The sequence below is a fragment of the Leuciscus leuciscus genome, assembly GCF_965113295.1.
Source record: "Leuciscus leuciscus genome assembly, chromosome: 9".
NCBI classification, from domain to species: domain Eukaryota; kingdom Metazoa; phylum Chordata; class Actinopteri; order Cypriniformes; family Leuciscidae; genus Leuciscus; species Leuciscus leuciscus.
Window position 1 is genome coordinate 13,314,100 of NC_138733.1, and position 20,000 is coordinate 13,334,099.

Here is a 20,000-nt window from a genome sequence, read left to right on the forward strand (position 1 = left end):
TGTGGAGGAAGAGAAACACTGATCAGTTCCAATCCATTCATGGCAGAATCTACTCCGGATACAGCAAGTGCTTTCAGAGAAATGCTGTTGAAAGTCGATAGGACTGGGCAGCACAACACACTTGTAGCCAATCAGCAGTAGGAGGCGTGTCCACTCATGATGGGGGAGGAGAGAGAGAGAGAGAGAGAGAGGGAGATTTAAAGAAAGACTGTAGAAAGAGAGATGGCTGAGAGACATTACAAAAGAGAAAAGGTCATAGGAATTATCACTGGGAAAAGAAGAGTTATGATCAGGCAAGAGCTTGTTAATATTAGAAAAGCTTTCCAGTGCTGGAGAGACTGAAGCGGTAAGGCCTGAAAACAGACGCACAGGTCGAGTTGTTTCTTCTCCATACGTGAGTAACATTGGTTTTGCTGTTTCCTAGATCAAAGATATGCTGTTGTTGTAATGTTAGCTGTAGTAACAGGACAGTTTTGAGTTCATTGTTTGTCTGGAGCTGCTGGTGACTAACAACCAACGAGTGCTTGTATATACTCGTGTACTGTAATTTCTTGTTCCTTCTTGTCGTTCATTCGCCATCTTCGCTTTAATTTTCACAAAGCATTATTTTGCTTCGCTTCAGCTATAATAGAGTCATCTGATTGTTTGGGTTGATTTCAGATAATCTCTTAACCACAGCAGTCGCTCGTTCACCTCAATAAGTAGCAGCAAAACCCACGCTAGAGAAGCTGTTGATTGTTTTAGGTTGGTGACCCAGGCGTTTGTTTGTTCTTAATACAGTGTTATTCAGCAAAGTGGGCTGGTTTGGGCAGAAGTAATGTGGGGATATGTTGGGGGAGTTGTTTACAGTGAGGGTCAGAGGAAGTCCTAGAATTCCATGTCACAATGTTCTTGAACTCCTGGCCGCTGGTTTCCCTCACGGACACATTCCGTTTGTCTCTCAGACATGGAAAATTACACCCACAGAAGTGCTGCTCCAGTGCTCCTTTATTTACCTGGTGAGAGGTCTCACTAAAGCTCATTTGTGTTGTTGTGTTTAGTCTAATTATATACGTTACATTAAATTGTATTTAGATTGGAAATGTTTACGGTAGAGGTTAACAATATATTGAATATCATTTCGTTGACTATTTAAAATTACATAATACCAATGTTTTTAATGTGCTTTTTAAAGTTGCAGTATGTAATATTGACAGATAGAGAGAGTTGATTCCCCGCCCCCTCCTCCTCAAACCTCACGCTGGTTGCCAGATTGAGGACGCGCAACAGGAACGAGCGCAGCTGACAACTGAAAGCAAAATTGATCAGCTAATCTATACGTTTGCAATTTTTTATTGATAAAGCTTTTTATGTCTGCGATCTCAGACCCAGTTCGTTTGCTTCCTTCCATGGCTGCAATACGCTTTGTTTTTCGCCAACTGGCAACTCGGGGTGTCGAAATGCTATTGGGTGAACTGGCAGTGGGCGAATCACACGGACCAAAACAAAAACAAACATTCCGACACGGACAGCACATTTCAAAGTAGAACTGGCTGTAGCAGTGTTTTTCAGAGAAACAAGTATATGAACTTAAGCATGTTTCCTAAATATCTGCAAACAGTTCAGTTTCATGCCCACTTATTTGTCACCAACTTGCAATTATGAGTGTTGAGATTTTTTTCTGATATAAATATCAACTGCAAAAACTACCAAACTCAAACCATGATGTGTGTCAGCACTAGCATTTTAAATGCTTTGAAATCTTTGTAAAATAATACCACTTCTGTGTTTATGACGTATTTGTGCACATAGATAAAATGATTCTCATTTCCAATTGACTGTTCGCAAAGACCCGCCCCCTTTAGTTACTGTTGCTATGTCCGACAAGCCACGCCGCTCTCACGCCCCACCATGTTCTCACGCGGAGCAGAGAGGACACTGACAACACGCTGACAGACAGGACAGACCAGGTTACTTTTGATATGAAAAAGTCTCAACTTTCAAATTTGGTCATTTTTTTATTAAATTTAAACAATAAATACAGTTTTTTGGCTCTTTATATGTCTGACAGATCGCTGTAGAGCCTCGGTTAAAGCTGCTCGTAAACCGATCATCTCTTCCTTCTAGTTAATTTATGGCATCAAATAAGCAAATGAACATAAGAAGGAATGTTGCTTTAACCACGGAAAGACGCCAGTACACACAGTTTTTCAAGTTCAAATCCTCCAACGTTAATCTTCTAACTCTCCTGACTGCTTTGTCGGACAAAAATGGCAATTCGGTGGATGGCGGATTATGATTGGTCAGATCGCCTGTCAATCAAACTCCCTGCGAAGGGTCAATAGAGAGCCTAAGTCCCGCCCCTCCGCTTCCAGCTCATGGGACCTTATTTCGGAAAAAATATGTATGGTAGTCAATGGCGAGAGACAACTTATCTTTTTATTCCGTCTGAACTGTGCCCTGAATTACACATATGTGACCCTGGACCACAAAACCAGTCTTATGGGTACATTTTTTAAAATTGAGATTTATACATCATCTGAAAGCTGAATACATAATCTTTCCATTGATATATGGTTTGTTAGGATAGGACAATATTTGGCCGAGATACAACTATTTGAAAATCTGGAATCTGAGGGTGCAGAAAAATCGAAATATTGAGAAAATCGCCTTTAAAGTTGTCCATTTCTATTGGCGATAGTGCTGAATCCATTCACAAAAATAAATGTTTTATATAAATAAGGTGGGAAATTTACAAAATATCTTCATGGAACATGATTTTTACTTAATATCCTAATGATTTTTGGCATAAAAGAAAAATCTATAATTTTGACCCATACAATGTTTTGTTGGCTATTGCCACAAATATACCCGTGCAACATAAGACTGGTTTTGTGATCCAGGGTCACATATGATGTTTGTCAATTTAAAAGATAATTATGAAAGTCAAGAAAGTCGCAGTTTGTCATAAAACAGAAGAGTAACATTTAGTTTTATGTGAAAATCGCTCCATGAACTACATCTCTCGTCTCGCACTATGTACGTATGTGTGCAGTCTGGTACAAAACACTCAGGCATGACGGCGTAACGTTACGATTATAACTTAAGTCTTATAACGTAAGACTATAGAAAAAATGACAGACGTTAGCTCAGTAAAGTTAGCTTCATTCATTGAGAGAAAAGGTATGACGTCACATGTGCGCCTTTTGGGTTTGTAGTCTTTGTAATTACGTATTTTCACAGTCTTATACCTCAACAGTTTTACATCAAACTGCGACTTTCTTGACTTTAAAATGTATCTTTTAAATTGACAAACATCATCTGTGTAATTCAGGGCACATTTCAAACGAGATCAAAATATTTGTTGTCTCTCGCCATTGACTACCATACAATATTTTTCCGAAATAAGGTCCCATGGTGGTCCACCGGAAGGGGAGGGACTTAGGCTCTCTATTAGTAAAAAAAAAAACTGTGTGAAAAACATGCTTGATAAGTTTTACCTACATTTTTAACTCATTGTTCTGCTTGCATTAAACATTTCCAATCTGTTTGAGCACTGTGGCTGTTTGGTCAAAATGATGGTTCTTCTGATTTAGGGGTAAATTACCCTTAAAGCCATTTCAGAGCAAATACATAAACATCAAGAATTTTTTTCTTTTACACCTTGACCTAAGTATTTATTTTAAAGGGTCATGAAGCACTAGTTTAGAGCACTACTAGAGTATATGAAATATGTCCATAAAAACATGAAACACGCTTGCTCCGGTCCGTATATGAACTATATGATCCGCGTGGCGGGCGTTGTTAAACTCATCGCGGTGTTCCACTCAGAAACCGCTCTCATGCGCAATCCGCATGTTCTTTGAATTCTCCACTGTAATGCGAAAAATAACCAATTTTCTCTTGTTGATAAAATTTATGAGTGCTTTTAGTGTTTTCAGTGATGTGCAGCCTGTACATATCTGTTCACATCTCAAAAAATATGTGCTTTGGAGTTTCATGACCCTAAAGACTAGAAGCTTGAGGAAGAACAAGCAGGCAATCACTCTTAAACATCAATGAAAAGCACATTTATCATGCTGCACATTAAGGACCTTCATTAAAGTTAATCTCCTGACGTTTCAAACTTAGAAACCGAAACTTCCTGCAGATCTCATTTTGATTTAAGCTTCATAAAAGTGCATATGAGAGAGATTTTTAATTATGAATTCTGTGCAGCATATGAGCATAATCAGTTTAATGCTCAGGAAATGTGCTGATTACACCATTTAGATGCTCAATTGAACGCGGAACACATAGATAATGATTTTATATTTTATTTAGTGGGAGGCGAAAAGGATCATTATATACAATAGAGGCCAAAACAATTTATGTCTGGAGGGGATATTTGTCTTTAATGATCCTACAAGTTTGATTAAACCATCAAAATAAAAATAAAAATATTATATATATATATATATATATATATATATATATTAGTTTGCCTTTTTTGACAAACAATTTAGTCAAATAAACACCTTAACCAAGTTTTTTTTTTTTTTTTTTTAAATATGAGGGAAGAACAAAACACTAAACTTGTTTAAGGTGTTTATTTGACTAAATTGTTTGTCAAAAAAGGCAGACTACAGCTACAGGTTTTATTTTACTATGCCAAAAAATGCATAGAAAACCAAAAAGCTCCCAGGAAAAGCCATACATTGACTACTACAACATAATTTTTTTATTTACATAATCCAATATTTCATTGGTTCTCTCTTGTTGTTCATTATGTCTTTGTATGACAGCCTGGCCAAAAATGATGTCCGCACAATTTGGCATGTTTCATTGCGTTATCACAAATAAAACAATTGACTCCAGGCAAAACTACGCAATATGCTTACAAAATCTTTAACACATTTTTAATAATGTTTAAATTAAGAGTGAGGATGCCCATTTTTCTAGGCCCAACATCACTTTTGGCCAGTACTATACACAGACATTAAAATGATCTTCAGTATGATTTACCTCAACAAAGTTGTGAATAGCTTCCAGGTAAGCCAGGTTATTGTCCGTCACATCCACACAGATGCAGAAGTACAGGCCGGCGTACCGCCTGTAAATAATCTTGAAGTTTCTGAACTGCGGAGGGAAATAATGTATTACAACGAAGGCCAACATATAAACCATTTTTGATGATTTGAACATTTCCTGGCTAAAATTACGTGTGATTTTTATACACGTCATTTTTTAAACTGAATACTTTTTGATGCCCCTAAACATGACAATCCCTTTGTGAGGAAGTTCCTTTCTAAAACATAAAGGCAACTATACTGTATATAGAAATGTAGAAACCTAGTAAGCATGATATTATAAAGACATGTTATTTGCTAAATCAAATAATTAGCTTTTATACTGTCATTTGACCAAATCCAAGAGACTCATTAAAGGGATAGTTCGGGCAAAAATGATATTAAACCCATGATTTGCTCACCCTCAAGCCGTTCGAGATGTCAATCATTTTTCAGACGAACACATTGGGTAATCCGTGTGGTTTTGTCGTAAAAATATACATATTTAAAACTTTATCAATGAAAATAACTGGCTTCCGGCAACGGTCGACGCGCGTTCACGGGAGATGGATGCTGGCGTATGACGTAGGACGTAGCGTTCGTTCTACGTCACGACGCTTCCTACGCTACGTCCTAGGCCGGCATCCATCTCCCGTGAACGCGCGTCGACCGTTGCCGGAAGCCAGTTATTTTCATTGATAAAGTTTTAAATATGTATATTTTTACGACAAAACCACACGGATTACCCTCAGAAGGCCTTCGTTTATCCCCCTGGAGCTGGATGGATTACTATTGTGAAGGATGCATGCACATTTTTGGGACTTGAAGGAGGTGGACCCCATAACTTGACATTATAACCACTGAAAGATCCAAGACATTTTCTAAAATAACTGAAAATGTGTTCGTCTGAAAAATGATTGACATATGCATCTCGAACAGCTTGAGGGTGAGCAAATCATGGGTTTAATATCATTTTTGGCCGAACTATCCCTTTAAGAAATATTAACTAGAAAATATTTACGTTTCTACCTGAGAAACATTTTACTTAATTTATTATTACAGATCTTTTCACAATAAATATAGTCTCAAAGTCATTCTGAAAACCCCAGGATCAGATCACAGTTCCTTATGCAACATGAGACTAATGATCTAACTTGTGATGGGCAGTAGCCTAACTCATCTCTGAACCAAAGCTAGTGTAAAAATGTTAAAAGTAAGTGTTGTACCTCAACAAAGTTGGTGTGTTTGGCATCACGGACTGTCACTACGGCGTGAACCTCTTCAATCAGCTTCTGCTTCTCATCATCATCGAACTGCATGTACCACTTGGCCAGCCTGGTCTTCCCTGCTCGATTCTGGATGAGGATAAAGCGGATCTGAAGAAGAAGAACAGGAGAAAAGTTTAGACCTAATTCTCACAAATCATCCAATATCATTCAATAAAGCTGAATGAATCTGACATACATAATGCTTGTTAGTATGTTAGTATGTTTGTAGGTATAATGACAGTGCATTTAAGAATTGTAATAGCTTAAGATGCATGAGCCGCCATTATAAACGTAACGTTACAATGGATTAAATCATTTAAATGAGTTAACATATACTAGACAGGTTATACAGAGTCTGCATCAAAAAAACTAGGCAGGAGCATTTCGCTTCATTCATTCGGCGTTATTTCTATTCTGACTCGGATTAGAGTAATGAAAGGCTGGTTATTTTTGTCTCTTGGATATTATAGTCCATATATTATGTCTATATAATATGATTTATGACCTTGGTCGTGTTGTTATAATCGGTATATATACTAGCATGTTAGCCGAGAAGAACAGACACTCAAATTACTCAAAATAATGATTCGAACAAGCACAAAATAGGCATCTGCACTTACCATTGTGATCTGTATTTATCGTTCACCGTGGCTTTAGTAATTTTAATCAATGTTTAATTGATTTAATTACGAAATAAAGCAGCCTAAGCTTGGGTTAGGTTCTGTAGCCGCCCGCTATCTTCACTGGACAGGATACGAGCAGAGGGCCGTTGGCGCTAGGAATGATGGGTAATGTAGTTTTGTCAGTTGGCTGTAAACATACATCGATATCAAGAGAATGTGCTTTTTATACTACAATTACAATCGTACACCGGGGTTGAACTGTCGATGATAGCACATGACTTAAAGGTACGATTTAAACCATTATAGATGTTTGATAGGACTTTTGCTTTGGGATTAGTTACCAAATAAAGCCCAGGGCGCGTGTGAATAGTAATAGTATGTTATAATAATAATAATAATAATAATAATAATGTTAATGACAGCTTTTATGAACATTAATCCAGGGGGGTTCAAACTTTACAGAAAACCCAACATAAATAGCTCGACATTTTCTTTAAAAAAAAAAAGTGTGTAGGCTAGGCTACCTATTATTAATGTAGGCTAAACTACACACATTTTCACATTTGACATCAAACATTTCTGTTTTTCATTATTATTATTTTTAATGCTATATGTTTTTATGCATCTATTACCCTACATACCCTTGACCATAGCCAAATATTCTAGAATGTATACTCATTATATATAGCCTACTCATTTTTGATAGAGATAATAGACTATAGAATAAGAATTGTTCATGTGAGATAAAAGAAAAGGTTCCAGAAGAACATTCAAGAAGAAATCGTTCATCTAGATCAGACCATATTGATAAATTTAGTAAGCATAGATAGATAGAAAGACAAACAGACAGACAGACAGACGGACGGATATATATATATATAATAAAAAATATATAAAACAACATATTTGTATGTATTTTTTTTTCTGCATTTCTGTTTTCAAAAGAAATTACTTTTATAGAAATATTTGGCTTTTAACATTTGCTTTTTTTTTTGTGAGTCTTACATGAAAAACAATAGCATCTGGACAATGGCCCCATGCAGTGTGAGTTCAGTCTGAACTCATTTCTCATTACTTGTTTCTAGCCTTATTCTTTGGATACATCTTTAAAAATAGAGGATCATATTTCATGTTACATCACCACTCTTGTGTTCTGTGCTTCAGCTTGTTAAGGATAGTAAGTTTGTCTACTACAGAACATTGTCCAGAAGACTTGGACGGGGTCTCTGCACATATTCAGAGGGGGGTTGGGGCTCTGATTGTTCAGAGATTGCACAACTGTGAGAGCAAGGAATGCGGCGGCCCTTGGGACTTAGAAATATTTCAGCTGCAGTCTAGAGGTGGGAGCAGAGACCTTTCGCAGTTTCTTCACTTCACCAAAAACAGTTTGTTGTGAAAGGCTGCTGGTTTTTTTTAAACTAATGAACTGTGTCATGATAAATATACCATTATTAATAACTCCCAAAAAACAATGGATTTAGCTTCTGTTTCTGTCGTATTAGAACCACATTAAATTGTGTATTTATTAACAACAGAAAGCATTAAAGCTCTTTTTATTTAACTTTCTAAGTGACTCTCTCTAATTGGACTCACATAATCAATAATATGAATAATGATGGTGATAATAATGACTATTTACAGTGTAAACACACGTGACAATCAATGTTATTTCAGCATTATTTATGTACTAATACAGTTTTTACTCAAATTTTGTTATGTTTTTTGTTATACTTTTATTAGATTTTGTTGTCTTTTTTAAAATATTTCTATTTAGGTTTAATTATTTTCAGGTTTTAAGGTTTAGTTCAGCTTCAGTTTTTATTTATTTTATTTTATTTTTAATTGCAGTGTTTTAACTTAAACTTATTTAGGAGCCAACATTTATTTATTTTTGTTGGTATTTTCAATGTTATTCGTCTAATATTTATATATATATTTTTTTTTTTCAGCATTATTTCAATTAACAAATTTTTTTTAAAAGTTGTATTTGTAGCTCAAATCGACAATAATAACCTTGGTGACAACTTGCTCGACTTTTATGAAAAATACTCTTGTCCTGGCAACATAGTTCAACCTTCATCAGGCTGACATATTCTTGTATACATATGTTCATCATTTATTTACTCTACATATATTACAAAAACATTTTTTTTTATATATATAATTATAAGATATATAAAATATTACGTTTATTTTTTTTATTCCGATTTTTTATTTGAATATTGTTGAATATTTTGATTTGAATCAAAGTTGATTTTAATTTTACTTTTAATAAACCAACATATAACCAAACAAACCGCATATTTTTGTATTTGTATTTCGATTCAAAGTTTTATATTTGCTGAAATTGAGCCCTTTTGACAACTCTCCCCTTACTCTTTTATATAGTCCCATATAGCGAGAAAATGTGTTACTAACTAGAATATTATTTGTTTAAAAAGAAAAAAGCAATAATAACACCATTCATAATTGCACTGGACAAGAGCACCCAGATTATGTGTGCTGCGCGCTATAATAGTGTGTGTGAGCGTGCGCGCGCGCGTGTGCTCGGTAATTGTGTCCATGCGCGAGACTACAGAGGAGGGAGGAGAGACCGAGAACGGGAGAAGGGCCGCCATTATTGGGAAGCTGAAAAAACACATTAACACACACATTCACACACGCACCGTCACTGAATTTCGCCTTTATGCTGCGAGAAGTGCTTTTTTCCGCTGGAGACCTGCGCTGTTCTCCACAGACCGCGTGTTGACGACTGAAAGGTGTGATAAACATGGACAACTCGAGATGTTTTGGACACAACAAAGGAAATTATAAGTGCTCAAAAACAACGTGGTGAACCCAAGGGAAGACACAACGATACAAAGCTGTTTTTCCCCCTCTCTCTAACTCTCTCTCTCCCTCTCCTTCAACGCCCCCATCCTTTCCAACAAGAAACAGTGATCTGATGTTTCAGTCTGGTTTTTCCTCGATGCTTTTTCTTGTCTTTTTGTGCTGCATTTGGGAAGAGGAACGCAAATCAGATTGTTGAAAACTTTCAGAATACGATCAGTCATTGAACGAAGAGATTGTGCTGCGATCGGACAGCTGAAGAAGGGAAACGCCGATGTTTTTGGGACTACTGCTGGACTATTTTTATTGTTATTCCTCATCTTGATGAATTTCTGAGCCGGTTTCTGCTGCTGCAGATAAAGGAGTGAAAGAGAAGAGAGAGGGAGGCATGCTGTGGTATGTATGCGCCAGTCCTTTTCTTTTCCTTCATCTAGATTTCCTAATTCCAAGGGATCCTGTTAGCAAACTGGTTTGTGGCTATAAAAACTCTATTCTATTGGGCTATTTTAATGTGTATAGGGGAAACTAGAGGGCTTTATGTAGATTTTTCTTTTTTACTAAAACGGTGATATTGTGTGATCGATCCGGAGTTTGTTACATCTTTTCCTTTGAACATATTCTCATATCAGTGCTCAGATACCAGTCTTACAGCTGTCAAGACAGTGTGTGGCGTATGTTTTACATCTTTTAAAATAATTTTTAGTAAATTTAAGATCCGGGTTATGATAAAGCCAATAACATCATAATCGTTGCTGGGTTTATGTAAATCCAGATGGAAATGGGTGAACGACTGTCTGAATGATGTTTGGCTTTCAGATCTGATACACAACAATATTCTGATTTCGTGATAACAGAGTTTGGTCATATTCTGATTATCTAAGAATCATATAAACATTAGCATGAATATATGGATTAAGCCAAAATTATTATTATTATTTTTTTTGGGTTACATTACCAGAATATCCAACATACGTTTATAAATTATTTAATTCCTCACATGCCCACAAATATAATTTCAGGTGATGTCAGATACAGACAGTTTAAACCTTTTTACAATTAAAACAGTCCGATGTATATTTTGCAACAATACATTTCGTTACGTTTTTTATTGTTAAGGAAGTAGAATTAATGAGTAGAATGGAACGACTGGAATGTCCAGTATTTTTATGAAAGAATGGACATGATTGCATTATACGAACCCATTTCAGAAAAATGCTCAATTAAAATATGACTCTTTTTTTTTTTTTTTGGACACAAGGCAGTACGTTATAGATGTTCTGACATTTTAACATTGTCTTTTTTTTTTTTAACAAGTGCTGGTTCTAAATGATATTTTGTGAAATATAGAGTTTGATTAGGAATATTTGAGTTTGGTTGAATAAGCCTCTTGGTGATGTTCCAAAAAACAGCTGGTATTGACCAGGCTGGGGAACTGGTAGAGGTCCGACCCTGTGACCTATTGCACGGTAGTTCAGTATGACTAGGCTAAATACATACTGAAGTTAAGTTTACATAACAGTGTGAATCTGTTATATTCATTTATCTTCTATATCCGCTGAAGTTACAGCAAATTGAGTGTGATATAACCCTGTCAGACCCCAGATGTTTGTGTTTTGTCATAGGAACTAGCAAATTCCAAATTGTTAGGCATTAATCGGTCAAAATCTATTGCTTTTAGATTATTATAACAGAACCAGTCATATTTAAAGTATTTATTTGAGTGATTTTGAGTCAGTATTGTCTGAAATAATGCTGCTATTGTTCAATTGCACAACATGCACTTCTTTTAATCAGTTCTGTTGTAACAGTTAATGGCACATGTAGATTTCATAATTACTATTGTTTTTTTTAAAATAAATTGGCCTGGCTGATATACTGAACTGTCAGTACTCATGATTAACTTATTTTAAGATTGCTCTTTATCTAACTGGAGTAAATTCCCCCGCCTAGACTTTATCCGGTACAGTCCACATTATTTGTGGAAATATTCCAGATTGGTGTTTGTGTGCGTGATGATGATGGTGTGTATTTGTTCTACTGCTCAACTGTCACACGTGTAATAGATTAATCTGTGGCCCCTAGCTGGAAAGCCTTTAGTGATGTGTTGTCTTCTTGCATTCAGGGGCATCATTTTTAAGCCCCCTTGACAATGTAATATCAGTTGAATCGGATTGTTATTTCTTCAGGGAAGACATGATGTAGCACGGAAGATGCACAAGAGCATCAGCGAGTGCGCAAGTCAGACGGTGAGGAATTTGACGACGATGCTTGATTGAGTAAAAAATGTGTCGGTGTTCCTCAGATAAAGTCATGCAGATGAAAGTTCATCAAATCAGGAATGAACGATAAGGGTTGGAATTAGGGATGCACCGATCCACATTTTTTCACTTCCGATCCGATCCCGATACCTGAATTTGGATATCGGCCGATACCGATACTATTCCGATACCAGAGCTGTGTTTGCTTTAATATTATTATTATCATTATTGTTTATTTTATATGATGCTGAAATAAACTCCTCTCAACAGGCAAGTATGATATGTAGGCCTACATATTTATGCATGTATGGTAAGTATAAGGTAAGAAAAGGAAGTCAGAAAAACAGTAAATCCTGTTAACAGGAAAAATCCCATTCTGAAAACAAATATGCAACTGTAGGTCATGTCAATATTTATTACATTCCCAAAATGTCAAATACTTGAGTCTTGAAATATAAGAAAAGTGCAAGTGTAAACATCTTACACACACACACACTATCTAAAGGGTGATCCTCGCTCCGATGCTGTAACTCTCTCGATGAATGCTCGATCAACATCAGCCATGTGCAAACAGACAAGCGGATTTCGCCTCAGACGCGCGTCAATTTCGCTTCAAACTTTTGCTTTTTACGAGCGTCAATTTCGCTCTGGGCGCGCGAATGGATTCAAAATATTCAAGCGTCCAACTAGACGCGGCAGACGCGAATTTGACACGCTATTCGCGTTTGGTGTGAACGCACAGTAACGTGGTGCTTTTTTAAATGTTTGATTGCATTCGTTGTGTTGTACGACGCGTGGGAGCTTCAACGAGCTCTGAATTACGGCTTTGCAAACATTGCATTTTGCTGTCTTGCTCTGCGGTGTTTCCAGTGTGAAGAATTTCCACACAGCGGCCGCAAACTGCGGAATGGATTTACTGAGCGGTGGCGTGTCTCATAACTCTGTGTCTCATTGAGCCGCGCCTCCGTTCAGGAAATCCATTCCGCAGTTTGCGGCCAGCTAGCAGACTAGCCGGCGGGAATCACTTTTGGAGTCATTTCAGCAGACAACGTTAAAGCGCAGACATGACTCAAGGATATCGGATATCTCCGCAGGTTGGATCGGGAAAATCCGATACGTGAATTACGTTGGTATCGGTCCCGATACCGATACTGGATCGGATCGGCCCCATCCCTAGTTGGAATGTCTGTTCAGTCAAGCTCTGGGGCCGTTTCCCATCGGAGTATTAGCAGGAAGGCTTGTTTCACTTATTATTCTGCACTTTAACAAGATGTTTAAAGGGATAGTTCACTCTAAAATCAAAAATCTGTCATCATTTACTCACGCTTGTGTCATTCCAAACCTTCTCTGGAACACAAAAGAATATAGTTTAGCACAGTAATGGCAGTTCACTACTAATTTGGCAAATTAGTGGATAATTCGTGTGAAATCGTATGATCTGTTTGTGCCTTGCTAACAGGTTCAAGAGTGGACAGTCATTAGTTTCCATATTAAAATAGTATGCCTCATAAAACGGGTTTTTTTCTTTCTTTTTTTCTATACAATAAAAGCCAATTGTATCCTAAATTGTTTGGCCCCCAGCGCTCTATAAAATAGCATATTTTTGTGTTTTGCAGAAGAAAGTCAGTCGTACAGGTTTAGAATGACTTGAAAGTGAGTAAATGACGGAATAGGCCTATTTATTTTTGGGTGAAATATCCCTTTAAGAACCAGATTTATTAAACAGGGCAAATTAGCATGAGAGCGCAATTCCAAAAAAGCGCTGATGGCAGTGTAAAGTTCTGCACGTGACCTTAGTGACGACGCGTCGCGCACATTAAAGAACACGTTTCCGTAATGACCAACACGATCTTAGCCTGACAAGCCAGAACCCACATCAAGATGTTGGGTCTGGGAACACACTATTGGCAGGGCTCAATCCGAGGGGCGGGATTCAAATTCCCTCTGCACGCAATAGGATAGCGCTACAACCAACCAGAGCGTTTTCCCACCAGCGGAGCTAGTTGATCGATTAAACTTTTGCCGTATCTGGTCGGCAAAACTCAGAACACATCTTCCTTTTTTAAGAATGACTTCAGTGCCGTTTTTTGTTCTTTTCTCAAAGAAAAGCTTAACTCCAAGTTCTCCAGAGTCGCGGCCAAAGCCGATTCGAAAGACCGCTGTTCGCCAGCAGCAGCCGCCGCCATCTTCTTTGTTTTCAAGTAGCAGGGAACCGTCGCAAATCTGTCATCATCATGTTAAGCCCGCCCACGATGTATACACGATGTGATTGGCCTGACTAGAGTTTGGTTTTTCCAGCTCGCAAGCCAACGGAGAGTTGCTTGATAGTGTTGCAAAATAAAATTTGCTGCCGCTAGGGTGCGTCTAGATTTCTAGGCTAACACAATCTACCCAGAGCAGCGCAAATTAGCGTCTGGTGATTTAAGACATGCTTTTTTGGGGCGGTGAATAGTGGCGCAAATACCAGTAACTTGACTAGCGCAAACCTTAGTAAATCACCTTGTGTGATTCATTTAAAAACTCTCCTCACATACATTTTGCATCTGAAATGGAAACTCCTACAAATACACATGCAAATTAGGTCATCCGCAAAAATAACTGTGTCCACGCCTTTTCAGTGCTAATTTTTAAATCTGGCCCTAAGAGGTTTGTGCCAAACGATTTGTACAAATAGTAAGTGAACGAGACATTCTGATCATTTGCCTGATCATTCTGACCACTGTTGCCTGGTTGCCTTGTCCCAGCAACACTGTGGTACTGTAAACACTTAAAGCTCATACCTGTTATACAGAGTCTGAACTTTAGAGACTCTAAATTGTTCAAGTGAGTGAAGCATGCGTTCCTTCCTGTGATCTTTCATTTCTGAACGCAGACCCCGCGACCCCTCCGAGCCCCTTAGCTGAAATGTGAAGAATGCAGGAGGATTCAATGTAATCAAACTCTTTTAGCTTGGAGCACAACTGCCATGTTTCTCCTCTCCTCTGTAGCATGTGCTCTGAGTGAAGGTTAACAGTTGAGGTTGGGGATGGTTACACAAGTGAGTGTTTTTAAAAGGGTGGATCTCCCAAAAATGACTCATCTGTCATAATTTTCTCACCCTCATGACTCTGTTCCAAACCTGTATGACTACATGCTTTCGTTTTACGGTAAAGAGCAGCTTGGACATTCTGCTAGATAGCTGCTTTTACGCACCACACAAGAATATTTGAAACAACATGAGTGTGTGTAAATGAGTTTTCAATGTGACAGCTTTGGAATTCAGAGCAGAAAAACTGTGATTTGTTGTCTTGTCTTGTCTCCGTAATGTTGAACAGGTAGACAGAACTCGGGAGAGATGCTGTGATTGCAATCTGTTGTAGGAGCGGCTTTGCTTTCCCCGAAATTCACAAACATTTTGAGCCGACCGATGGAAACGCTAGATAAACGTAGTGGGCTTATGAGAGTTTAATCTCTCATTCCTCAGCCCTGTTCACGTTATCTCGCATATATATTTCAGCTTATGTGATCCAGTCACCATGTATGCAGTCCAGTTCTGAGACCATACACCTAATGTGTTATTTTGGCCTTTATAAGCATGATATTTAGACATTTGTAGTTGACATTAGTAGTAATAGGGACATTTGCTGGACAAGCACACCTTTAAATGCTTTTCACATTTGCTAATATAAGTGTGATTTGCACGAACAGAGGCGCCTGTGATCCATCTAAGCCCTTTCGCTGTGCCTTCAGCGCTAGCCACTGTTCATCTGCCAAGTGTCTGGCCCGTAAGACCCGTCCACTTGCCAGACGTTGCAGAAAGGGTGATTGGTAATTTAATCCTTCTCATTTCTTTTTCCAGTTCCATTTTCTACTTGAATTCAGCATGTCATGAGTGAATAATTAGTTGTGCTTGCTAAGGCAAGCATCACTATCTGTATTGCTCATACTTAGGGTTGGGATTTAAACAAACCTCTAGCCTTAGCAACCACCCTGTAACCGTGTTGGGTCTATAGTGTTGCTACAAATAGCGAAGCTACATTTCTCGGTAGTTGCATCATTCGTTTTGAAAGGATACAGGGTTTTTAGTAGAAACCCTATTTTAATAATTAAGTAGTGCGATAGCATTGACAAACTCATTTTCTCCAACAATTTTTCCAAAAACAAAGCTGTTTATAATTAGAACAAAATAGTGTGATTTGAGAATGAATAATCTTTTTGGGTTCTTTCATTCAGTTCTTTTCAACAAATCAAATGATTTTACATTTATGAACAACATAAAGTAGTTTAAATGTGCTTTTTTTGTAACCAGCTACTTTAAAAGTTAAACTTTTAGCTTAGCGTAGCTAATTTTCTAGTCCAACGCTGCCCAAAACATCCCAATAACTGCATAGCAACATGATTACAATGATTCTGAAGGCCTTTGTAATCGAATAGCAACACCTTGGTGATAGTGATGCACCAAAATAACTTTTATTGATCTGAAAACTGAAAATAACATAGGTTTAAATCATTGGGTAATAGAATACAGTATGATGTTCAGGTTAAATATTTTTGGCTAAATATTCTTGCTTACGTTTACTACATGAGAGCCTACTGCAACACCCCTAGCATGGGGGTGGTAAGTTTTGCACGGTCTGCCGCTTTGTAATGTAAAGAATCAAGATGTAGTCATAATACCATTGATGTCCTTGTGTTACTTATATTCTTAAATTGTTTATCGTAACCAGTATTCGGATTAGTCATCTGCTGTCTTACAGAGGAATCTGAGCTTTATTTAGTCTGCACAGTCTTTGTGTTTGTATGGAAAAACAAGCGGATGGCTTAAATGTTGTCACTACCTGTGGCATTGTGACACAGTCTTAGCTTCCACAGTATTATGTTTCCCAGAACGACTTAAAAGTCATATTAACGCAGACAGTCGTTGTTTTGAGGCGATTTGCAGGGCTCGGCAAGAATGAAATGCTTTTGAGTAGTTCTTTGTTTGATGTGGGGGGGAAAAGTGAGCATGAATTGAGTTGTGTTTGATAAAGTAAAGAGCTAATTTTAGCTGGTTTAGCATGCATTCTCTAGATTACACCACTTCTGCTCTGAATTGCTGCCTTGTTTGAGGCTGGATTACAAGGACAGGAAACTGGCATTTTCTAATGAGTATCTGAATTTTCATGAGGAAATCTGCTCCTAACACTCCCCCCCTTTGTTATTTTTTCCAACATGAGGCATTTGATAGTGGGCAAAAACTAGGGAGTTTTCTTACCCAGAAAACCCCAGTTGAGTCTAGATGTGCTGGAATTGATAAGAAAATGACTCGCATTGGAAGCTCCATTTGGGAAATGAACACATTCTCGTTGGGTTTGAGGGGGTGGGGACCCTCGCTTCTACAATGGGCAACTATCTTTTGTCAGAGAGTTTTGAATCGCCCGCTATAACACTTTGCAACAATGGCCTGTCACGTTGTTTTAAAGAATAGTGTCCATGGCGATGAAGTTCCTGAATGTTTTTTTTTGGCATGACCTTTGCAGGGCTGAACACTAAGGATTTTTTTCTAATGGCCCATTTGGGCCAGTGGTTCAAATATTTACTTGCCAGACCAAACTTTTTACTGGCCCCACCACTAAAAAGTAATAAATAAATAAACTAAAATAGATTTAGTTGTTTTTCACCCATGCAACTTTGTATTATAATATATAAGATTATGAAACCGCAATTTTAGATACCAGTGAAATTTCACAGTTCTTAAAAACTACTAGCCTAACTAATATAAAGTTTAAAACCTTATTAAAGACAAGTTAACAGAACAAATTAGAACAAATAGTCAAATGACAATCAAGCGCTGGTAAATACAATTGAACAAAGACACAAATTAAATAGTTTTTCAGGTCTAACAGTAGTATTCGGGTACATCATTGTAATAAAGTAATTAAATATAAAATAACACTGCGCAGTCATATAGATTAATCATAATGAAAGTTACAAAACTCATTAAGTCAAGAGCAGTGAGATTGTCTTTTGTTTGATTATCATTAATGACAGTTAGCGGCAGGTTTATTAGGCTGCTGTCACTTTAAGGACAAATGCACAGATCTAATACACTGACACACACGCTGTGTTTACATAACCGACTGTTCATGAGGGTATAGCCTATAATTAACATAATTTTGTCTGTATTTGTCCATTTGAGTGTAAGAAGACGTGAAAGAGAACTCAATTTGGTACTGACGCTCTGAGATGGGCTATGGCTTTCTGTGTGCGCGAAAAGAAAACCGCGAAAAGTACCGAAAAGTTCTCTTTTGCATCTTCATGCACTTGAATGGTTTAAAATTACTTGAATTTTTTAATTTGCAAGACTTAAAAACAAGTGAAAATGATACACTTTCATGACGATGCAGCAATCGCCCGGTCGTGACAGTGACAATTACGTAAACTGTCCCGAGCGTCTTTCACGCTGACCCCGGGTCATCGAACGGTCGTTATTGTTGAGCCTTGCTTTGCTATCCGCAGTTCTGCTTTAATTTCCTCACGTATACTCATCAAGAGTGTGCTGCAAATGTACAGAAGCTCTCAGGAAATTGTCTAGTAGCATTATACATTCATAAAGGAGCCTCCCAACCCTTTCCCCCCGGTGCCTGTTCCCAGAAACTGCATTGGCTCATGCAGATCAGCATTGTGCAGTCTGTCAATAATCGGTCTCTCTGCGGTCTCCAGCCACTCCTGTGGCCTTGAGTGCAGCTCTCAGTGACTCAGCATTTTACCTTACAGATGAGAGCATCTGGGAAACGAGAGAGATGAAGAGAAACCGAGCAAAGATGGCCCACAGGAAGAACTTTGTGTAACATTCAGGAATTTCACCTCCCACAGACATGGCAGACTCCCGCCAAACTGAAGCTATTTCTCCTTGCGTCTGTATTTCTGGGCTTTGGGTATGTGAGCGTTTGGTAGTTTTCCTTCACACCGAGGCAGAGAAATACGAGTGGATCGCCGCCACGGCCTCCTCCCACTCGCCTCAGTTTTTGCTTTATGACATGTTTTAGTGTCTGTAGTGTTTGCTGTTGGTATTATTGGGAAGAAAACACAGCTCGGCATATGATTTCCAAAAGAAGACCTCTCCTTCAGTCTCTCTCCATTGTTTGATCATTTTTCAGCCTCCGTTTCCTGAGAATTGCCTTTGCAGTTTTTGTCGCTACATTGCGATTGTTGGGATTCCCCGCTTTCCTTCAGCAGCGCTCCGTTTCCTACAGGATGTCCACCAGAGATGCCCCTGGTAGGGGGTAGTTGAAAAAACAAGGAGAGATGGGCTAGTAGACTGCTGTATGAAAGGGCTTAGCTGGATGTCAGGCCTCTCTGTGGGGGATGAACATTATTACATACCACCATTCCTTCGGCTACAATTTGCTACCGGTCATTGGATCATCAAAATGAAAAACGTGTGCTTCTTTTGGCCACCGTTTCATGGGTCAGCGACGTGATGTTTGTCAGATCTAAAAATGTATTAAAAATGCAATTCACACATACAATAACTTAAAGATGTGGGACTTAAATGATGACCGTGTCGTAGTTATTAATAGCCTATATTATATTTCATAAAATCAAAGTCATTGATACAACTGAACGGTGTCAACAAAAGAATATAATCTTGAAGAACACCTTTACCAAAGTACCAAAAGTAGTTTGGCTTAATCTTTTATAAGTCATATGGTCCAACCAACATTCTAAAAAAATATAGAATATAAAAGAAAATAGTAAAAAATACTACTTGCCTCAAAACATATATTTAAAGTGTGCACAAAGTGATACACAAAAATCCAGGATCAGTTTTATTATGGAAAAAAAGAATACTTTTTTTTTCAGCATGAATGTATTAAATTGATCAAAAGTAACAGCAAAGACATTTATAATCTTACAAAAGATTTCCATTTCAAATAATTGCTGTTTCTTTTGAACTTTCTATTCAGCAAAGAATCCCCAAAAATGTATCACCATTTCCACTAAAATATTACGCAGCACAACTGCAATGTTTTC

At 37.8% G+C, this 20,000-nt stretch overlaps 2 protein-coding genes across 2 annotated transcripts in view; one reads left to right on the forward strand and one right to left on the reverse strand.

Moving 5' to 3' along the window:
• Positions 1-7,074, reverse strand: part of ap2s1 (adaptor related protein complex 2 subunit sigma 1) — a 17,585-nt gene extending 10,511 nt beyond the window's left edge. The window contains exons 1-3 of the mRNA XM_082181258.1: positions 6,916-7,074; positions 6,254-6,403; positions 4,984-5,097 (exon numbers count right to left, since the gene is read on the reverse strand). Of these exons, the coding sequence (XP_082037384.1) occupies positions 4,984-5,097; positions 6,254-6,403; positions 6,916-6,918 (267 nt within the window). The 5' untranslated portion in view covers positions 6,919-7,074. The remainder of the gene's footprint in view (positions 1-4,983; positions 5,098-6,253; positions 6,404-6,915) is intronic.
• Positions 7,075-9,492: 2,418 nt separating this feature from the next.
• arhgap35a (Rho GTPase activating protein 35a) overlaps positions 9,493-20,000 on the forward strand; it is an 86,432-nt gene continuing 75,924 nt past the window's right edge. The window contains exon 1 of the mRNA XM_082181151.1: positions 9,493-10,143. The gene's annotated coding sequence lies outside the window, so the exon portion shown is untranslated. The remainder of the gene's footprint in view (positions 10,144-20,000) is intronic.